This window comes from Montipora foliosa, chromosome 3 (assembly GCF_036669935.1).
Source record: "Montipora foliosa isolate CH-2021 chromosome 3, ASM3666993v2, whole genome shotgun sequence".
In the NCBI taxonomy this organism is placed as follows: Eukaryota; Metazoa; Cnidaria; class Anthozoa; order Scleractinia; family Acroporidae; genus Montipora; species Montipora foliosa.
The window spans coordinates 61,133,875-61,142,529 of NC_090871.1; the positions used below are offsets into that span (position 1 = coordinate 61,133,875).

Consider the following 8,655-nt stretch of genomic DNA (forward strand, 5'->3'; position numbering starts at 1 on the left):
ACCAAAACCAATTGTGGCTCGCGCGAGCACATTTTCCCGCGCTTTGTGTCGGCTACGTGTAATTACCTCTATATTTGATTGGTTTACTGGATTGTCTCTGACCTCTTTGATTGGCCAAAGTAATTACTTTGGTTTTGGTTTTTACGACTCGATTGAAACTTTCTCTATTACAGTAATATCTCAAAATGGTTGTGACAATATTTTGTAACGAAATGCTTGAAACACGAGTGAGAGCTGTGCCCAAATCTAAGTTGAAATGTGTACAGAAGTATTGAAAACATACGAGTGACTCACCTTCAGAGTGCGTGAGAAAGGCTGACGGAAAGCATATGGTTTCCACCCGATGATTGCTCGAAAAGGTCCCAAACTTAACTTACTTTCTCGCCCAAATCTAAGTTCAAATGTGTACAGAAGTATTGAAAACATACGAGGGACAGAGTATGTGAGAATGGCCAATGGCAAGCACATGGTTTGGGCTTTGGCGATTTTACCCGATGATTGCTCGAAAATGTCCAGAACCTAACTTACTTTCTTACTTCCTTGCCAGAGGCTTCGACATTGTGTCACTGTTGCCATAGCAACAGTTGACATAAAAACTAGCTGACAATTTGCAGGCCCCAAGATAAGGGGGCTGTATATTACAGTAAGGACCTCCCATAATTTGTTAAGTTCAAAATTAGAGCATGATTGGCCAACTTCACGCCAAACAACAATTCTTTCAAATTCATTAATAATTTATACTTAAGGACGGTGCCTACTAATTAACAATATTTTTGCCCCGGTGTGTGATTATGCAGGAAATGTAGATCTTAACAAGTGTTATTGAAATCCAAAAAGAAAATTGGGGGTAACCACGCATTTTTCAAAGACTGTAATACATGAATAATATTTGTAAAAAGCTTAATAATACAAAGCAATGTATGGCGTTCTTTCTCAAATTGAAGCTTAATTATCTCTAAAAAATGCATGGTTACCCCCAATTTTCTTTTTGGATACCAAGAGTACTTACTAAAATCTACTTTCTCCGGATAGTTTTAAACCGCGCAAAAGTATCCCTGTATTAGTAAGCATCACCGATAGGAAATCCGGGTATCTCAAGATGCGGAGAACGTTGCGCAATAACAATAGTAGGTACCGTCCTTAATCCGTTGACTCCGAGGAGTAAAACTTAAGGTGGCCCAAACCAGTTTTCAAAGCTTTCAAGCAACGTTCTTATTAGAAGGTTATGCACTACAACGTTGTATCACGTATAAGCAATGTTATGGTACCATAAGAAACACCAATTATTGCTGACCAGATGCGGTCATCAGTGGGACGTAATAAGTTACCTTGCCAACGGGAAAGACCAGCAAAAATACCCTATATATTTGCCTTAGTTGCTCATATCTCAAAAACAAACTTGGTGACCCTATTTTTTTTATTGCTGGAAAGTGATCAGAGGGCCAAAATGAAACTTTCGGCAAAGTTTTAAAAAACTCTGTTCAGCGGATTCAGAGCCCTCTTAATTCTGCAGTACAGAATTTTTTAAAACTTTGCAGAAAGTTTCATTTAAGCCTTCTGATCACTTTCCAGCAATAAAAAATGGGGGTCACCCAGTTTGTTTTTGAGATATGAGCAACTAAAGCCAAAATATAGGTGTTTTTGCTGAACCTTCCGGTCGCCAAGGTAACTTATTACGTCACAATAATGACCGCATCTGGTTCACCAATTATCTGTTTCACTTAGTACCATAACATAGCTGTTATGTGATACAGTGCGTGGTGCCAATCTTTCTAGATCATAGCTTCACTTGATTTCATATCTGCAGTTCATATATGATCGATTTCGTATATCATTTCATGATTGTTTCTCTTTTACTGATGTATCCAGTATTTAACAAAATTGGCTTCAATCGAAACAGAGGTATTAAATATACATATTTTAAATTGAAATATTCGGTACGTGTTTCTCTAGAACATTGGTCTGGTGTAATACTTACATGCAGTCGATCCACATAGACATAACATTACTGTTATATTAGAGGTTTATTCATAATAATTCGACATCAAAATTTGTCGACTTTGTTGTAGGTTCTCTTTGGATTTTTATACCTTGTCACCTGTCTTCCTTATGCCTCGTGCCATGTAGGGCCCTGGTTCTCCTTGGTGTTGTCTATTAAACCATGTTTACATACACAGCTTGAGAAGCATAATAGAAGCTACTGAAAAGTTAAAACAGCAATCTGGTGATTTTCCCGGGGGTGGGGGCATTTGATCACCTGAAATTGATCTATGATGAGGCATTTGAGCAGCTTTTTGGCCTGGGGAGGGAGGCATTTGAACAAAGATTTTCCAAAAATTCGAATGCCCGGGGGGAGGGGGGGGGTGGATGTTGAAGCTTTAATTTGACTGGTACATAACACAATGTTATATGTTCTTGGAGTACACTGTGAAATAAACAGCAAAATGCGTCACGCGTGCTGTATATAAACATTAACAATAACAATGGATGAAAAATTGAAAAACATATTAGTTAAATGGAGAAAGAATATTACAACTATTTTATGATGTAGTTTTCAACAAACAGTCACTGAATGCAATTCAAACAACAATCAAATTCAAGATCATTATGAATGTAAAGACATGATGTAACTTTGATGAAAACATGACATAAACCGCAATCTGTCACGAACATTCGTTTCTTGCGCTGACATTGGCGCCACGCTCGAATAAGTAGGCAAGTTCGCACGGTTAAGTCTGAGAGAAAACTGAGAGAAATTCGTAGACAGAACTTTTGGGTGCCCTACAATCACTTCCCAGTGTGGCAAACTGTTTGAAGGGAGAAATGAGCGAAATAAAGTTGAAGATATGGCACGCGTGTTAGCTTTGTTGGTTGCAACAACGTTTTAGAAAAATAATTAAGTGGTCGATAGACCACTGATGAAAAGTGATTGCCTAATGCACTTTAGATGTAATAATCCGAGATTACTACTAGTTTAACAATGATGTCTAAGGACAAGGAACATGGGCTGATCACATAATGATACAAGCTGTGACAGACACAACGAATTTTAAAATTTACGTCAAAGAATCAAGTCAAGATTTTGTGGACATGACTGAGTCATTGATAATGAACCAGCAACTATGCCACAAATTTGCTAGACCTATTTACATAGAACGCAGGAGAGATGCATTATGTTTCAACATTCATAACCTACGGTGGCCCACAACTGTCTTATCAAAACCAAATGCTCACAGCAAATGACGAATCATTCACAACAAATTCAAATCACTCACAACAATATTACACATCATTCACAGCAAATTACAAATTATTAACATGCTAGGCGTCTTCAGTTACCTCCAGCCGGCAATGCAAGACGTCTAAGAACATTTGTCATACATGAAGCCGCTTCCTGCAACAATTCGTGACATTTAGTATCTTTCTTCGAGCTCAACGAACGAGAACGGAAAGGAAAGGAAAGGAACTTTATTTAAGTGTCTAGGGTACACTTTAAACTGAAATTAAAAAGTAATGCAAATTAAATCAAATGTTTGTTTTGGAGTAGAGGGGATACCGGAGTACCCGGAAAAAAACCTCCCAGGGCAGAGTTGAGAACCAAACTCAAACCAAACTCAACCCACACATGACGCTGAGTCTGGGAATCGAGCCCGAGCCACATTGGTGAGAGGTGATTGCTCTCACCACTGCACCATCCCTGCACCCCTGTTTTGTTTTCACTGCGGGTCAACCGTTGCTGAAGGCTCCAATTGCTGCTCCATCTGCGGACAAGGGAAGTTGTCCCTTGCCATTTTGATACCGAATTTCCTTTTAAAGTGCAATTCTAAATTGCAAAATGGCAAAGGGCAACTTGCCTTGTCCACAGCTGGAGCAGTAATTGGGACCTTCAGCAACGGTATGCCAACAGTGAAAACAAAACATGGTTCTTGTTCGTTGAGCTTGAAAAAAAAAGGATACTAAATGTCGTTAATTTTCGCAGGTAGCGGCTTCATGTATGAGAAACATTCTTAGGCGTCTTGCACCGATGACTGAAGACGCCTAGCATGTAACTAATTTGTAATTTACTGTGAGTGATTTGTAATATTGTTGTGAGTGATTTGAATTTGCTGTGAATGATTTGTAATTTGCTGTGAGCATTTAGCTTTGATGTGACAGTTTCGGGCCACCGTACATAACTGATGGGAATTCAGTTTAAAAAGGTAGTGAAAAGTTTAATTATTCAATAGCTGAAAACAAACACTAAATAGATCTTGCACATGCTTCTAAACCACACTGCCCTTCCCTCAGAAAGTAAGCAATATTGTTTACAGATCCATTTTATAGTGATGATAAGTGATATTAAAAATTGTTAATCTGTGATTGTTTCAACACCATTGACGTTGTGAAAACAGTTGACATATGCAGTCTTTGACTGTCTATTTTTAAGAAATGGTGGGCTTTTAGTTATGATTTTCAGCTCCGAAATAGTGCACAGTTGTTGTTGATGCTACTGCTGTCAACTTTCATTCGTTGTTGCCGCTTGATTGCAACTTGGCTTTAATGGCTTACTGGTAGTCTTATCTTTTTTTCCTATGTTCATTGTCAGGTGTCGAGCAGTTAATGTCAGAATTCACACCAGGGCGGTGCCCATCCCTGACTGGTAAGCCAAAGGTGTTCATAATACAAGCGTGCAGAGGCCAAATGCAGGATCCGTTTTTTCAGCCCATTGAAGGACGTGCAGACAGTAGAAATTGTCATGCAGACTCTACCCTGCCACGTTCTATTACGCCCAAGGAAGTTGATTTTCTGTACGCATTTGCCACAGTACCTGGATATGTCGCTTTGAGAGGAGAAAATTACGGGTCATATTTTATTCAAGTGAGTTGTACTATTAGGCTCCCTCTGGTAAGCAGTTAACAGGGGTCAATCATTTCTTGAACTTGGTGGGACACCGGGTAAAGGTCTGTGTGGTCTCCTTTATGTCTTCTCTTATAGGTGGTTTTAACGTTACGTCATTGCCACCATGTTGGTGGACGAAAACAAAAGATCTCTCATTGGCTCCTTTTGTTCGTCCACCAGCAATTGTACATTTCAGCATTGTGGGTTCTCTGAAACCCTGAAACACTTGAATAAGTGTGAATAAATGAACTTGAACTCAAGGGTGCCGATTTGGAAGATGAAGGGCAAGGACATGTGTTTGTAAGCTCCGTAGTGTGGGAGGCAAAAAAGGATAAACAAAGACGATAATATGCCAAAAGATGAGAAAGCTAGGGCTAGAAGAAAACCCGACCTGAGCAGCGCCGATTCCCAAACGTCGCCGGATCACAAGCGAGCCAACGTCTTTGAAAATTACGACGCCGCCAAGATGGCGGACGGCTGTGGAAAGGAAACTACTCCTTCACCCGAAACCTTGGGTAGAGGGAAACAATCATGCGAATAGATGAAAACACCAAAAAGTTAGTAGATGACCTTATCATATGGCCCGTACGGCCCAGCGCGCGCTTTTATTGCAAAGCTATTGGAAAAATCCCCGTATCGCTGCGCTCGGTCCGTACGCCAAGACCTGTGTAACCCATTGACACCCCATACGCCCTAGGACGCCCCCGGTTGACGAGTAAAATCGTCTGGCGTCAGAGAGAATAAAATCTATTTAGTCTCTTACAGGGGTCATTGGGTTAAGAGGTTTGTTCGCTTTCCTTTATTTGTTGACTAGCCATTTGGTTTTTTTCTATTTTTAGACCCTTGTAGAGACCATAAAAGCTCAACATGCCGAGGAACATTTGCTGGAAATGCTGAAAGAGGTCACAAGGCGTGTGGCAGAGACCACAAATCAAGTACCCTCTACTTCGACCACATTAACACGCAAGCTCTATTTGTGAGGAAATGTGGTTAACTATAAAATGAGAAATCACTCTTGTCCCAAAGAGGATTCTACAGTTTTCGTTAATTTATTTGTGGTAATGTTTATTTTGTTAATATTTGAAATTAATGCGCATGTATTTTTTGTAATATTACAGTTAAATTTTTGGCAGCAATAGTGACAAGAAATAGTTGTCACCCGTACTTAACTTTAAAAATTGTCGTTGTTGTAAGAAAGTAGTGTACTTTTACATGCAAAAGATTTCTTCGTGTTATTTTTAGATATTTTTTGATATGGAGCATTATGTTATTGTGGTGTAGAATATAGTTTTTCATGATCAAGCACATTGTTTTGGAAGTGGGTGTCTCACTTCTTTCAAGGATAATTCACCATTTTGTAGATTACATGTTTTGTCTAGGTCGACACCCAACATGTTGCGTAATGCAAACAGGATTTTCTCGATTTTTAATCGCACCAGCCAAGGCCATTTCACAAGTAGGGAAAATGCAACCCATGAGAAATTTACATTTCTGCAGCCCTTCTGTTATTCATAAAAGTAATGGTAATCACTGTAATCGTGTCATCATAAATTTAATGTAAATAAATGCACAATTATAATTTGTGCACTGTAATTGCACTTTACATCATGTTTGCCCAACTGCTGTTCCGTAAACATGTTGGACCAAATTGTTTTATGGTCCAGACTGGTCATAAGACATCTTTTTATGCTTGGTAGCTAAAAGGTACCACTTTAATGGCAAACTTCTTTTAAAACTTAAGGTATTTTCCAGCCATGTTCTTTCAAATACAAACAGACTTTTTTGTTTTTTTTTTAATACGAACCATTTTACTTTTAGTCATGTATAGATTAATCAGAATTTTTAGTCTGAGAAAGATTTTCAGCTCTTGAATTTGTCATGAAGAGGAATTCTACATCTGTCTTTAAAATTTTGAAATTTTGTGACAGTTGTAAATCCTTCCTTTGTTAAAGCGTGTTTTCGTAATGGTAATAATATAATAGTAAGTCCTCAAGTGTAATTTCACTGTTTAAGAAACAGAAAGAATTATTACATGCCACTTATTGAATAGAATAACGTTGGTTTAGTCATTTATACAAGTCAAATAAAACTTAAAACTTCTTATATTCTCCATAATGTCTCTTACGTTTATTGGTTATTACAATGTTTAATTCGAGCTGTCAATATTTAGTATTTACCACACAGGTAAATAGTTTTAGTGCTTTGAGGTTGGTTAACTTCGAGGCAAATAGGAAGCATTACATTTTACTTCCGGCCTATATGGCGGGAACAAATGGGACGCGGCAAGCCTTTGTTGGCGCGCTTTTCAAAAGATTAAATGAACTACGCCGAATAGGTGTACAAGTTTCCGCGGAATCAATAGAGGTTTTGCACGGCAGACATGTTGCATGGCAGGAACAATGAAAATGTTTTGCATTAGAAAGAACATTTGTTCCCATAGGAAAAAGAATCTATTGTTCCTGCCGTGCAAAACCTCTATAGAAAACTTGAGCAACAGCAACGAGAACGTCATCGCAAAATATAAATTCAGTTCCTGACTATTTCAACCTTTTTAATAGTACAAGGGTGAATGACACTGGTCGGAACGGCGCTTATTTTAGGGGAGAAAATGAAAATTTATCCTGAAGTGCTGGCGTCCTTGATAAAACCTCAAATGTGGCTATTTCACGTCGTCGACGACTACATACAGCGCAACGAACGCAGCAGCACTTTCTTTACCAGCCAAACCGACCACACCCTTAAGCATCCATGTCTCGTGTTTCCCCTACACTTCTTTCGAGCTCTATCCGGCGCGCTTTACGGCGAGACTTCTTTATTTGTTAAACAAAAGGAGGCATGACAAGATGCATCGATTCTTCTTTGTAAGCTGGGTGGAAAGTCACGGCGGCTTCGCAGCTATCAACCGTGCCTTCCACCTCTACTACCCGGCTTCAACCCTCGGCCCCGAGTCGAGGTCGTATACATACATACATACATACATACGAATGATGGGGGTAGTTTCTAAAGAAACTGGTGCTGCGTCGGTGGAGAAGTAGTATACAAAAATTTGGTTTTATCAACGGAGTTGATAATGTAAATTGGCCACCGTACAGAGATTCTAAAAGCTGACGTTTCGAGCGTTAGCCCTTCGTCAGAGCGAATCGAAGAATTATGGGTTACGTGTAGTTTTTATAGGAGAGTAGGAGCTGCGCTATTGGTGGTAACATGGCAACGTGAAAAATAGGAATATATTAGTTAAATGAAAAGCGTTCGTTAATACCGTGAGGATTAAGGGTGCCGATTTGGAAGATGAATTTTTGTTCTAGATTCTTGCGGCTTTCCGTCGTACCTAGATGTAGGGAAAGGCCGCAGATAGCCATGTGTTTTTTGGAGTGGTTAGGGAGATTAAAATGACGAGCGACTGGCTTAGATGCATCTTTGTCATTCTCCTCAACATCGCGAAGGTGTTCGCGGAATCGGTCACCTAGTCGTCTACCTGTCTCGCCAATGTATAATTTATTGCATAACGTACAGGTTATGCAATAAATGACATTTGTGGAGGTACATGTGAAACGATCGGTGATCTTAACAGATCGCTTAGGTCCCGATATCTTGCTAGTGTTAACAATGAAAAGACAAGTTTTGCATCGTGAGCGCGCGCATTTGAAAGTGCCGGGTTGCTCGTTAGTTTTGAGCGCGCTGCTAACTAAAAAGTTGCCTACGTTTTTGTCGCGTTTGAATGAAATGAGTGGAGGTTGCGAAAAGTTTCTACCAGTCTCGGGATCATTTTGGAATAAT

The 8,655-nt window shown here is 39.4% G+C and overlaps 1 protein-coding gene across 2 annotated transcripts in view; it reads left to right on the forward strand.

Moving 5' to 3' along the window:
- Positions 1-6,983, forward strand: part of LOC137997869 (caspase-3-like) — a 39,023-nt gene extending 32,040 nt beyond the window's left edge. For both annotated transcript variants that reach the window (XM_068844181.1, XM_068844182.1), the window contains exons 4-5: positions 4,586-4,857; positions 5,718-6,983. In XM_068844181.1, the coding sequence (XP_068700282.1) occupies positions 4,586-4,857; positions 5,718-5,858 (413 nt within the window). In that variant the 3' untranslated portion in view covers positions 5,859-6,983. The remainder of the gene's footprint in view (positions 1-4,585; positions 4,858-5,717) is intronic.
- Positions 6,984-8,655: the final 1,672 nt, after the last annotated feature.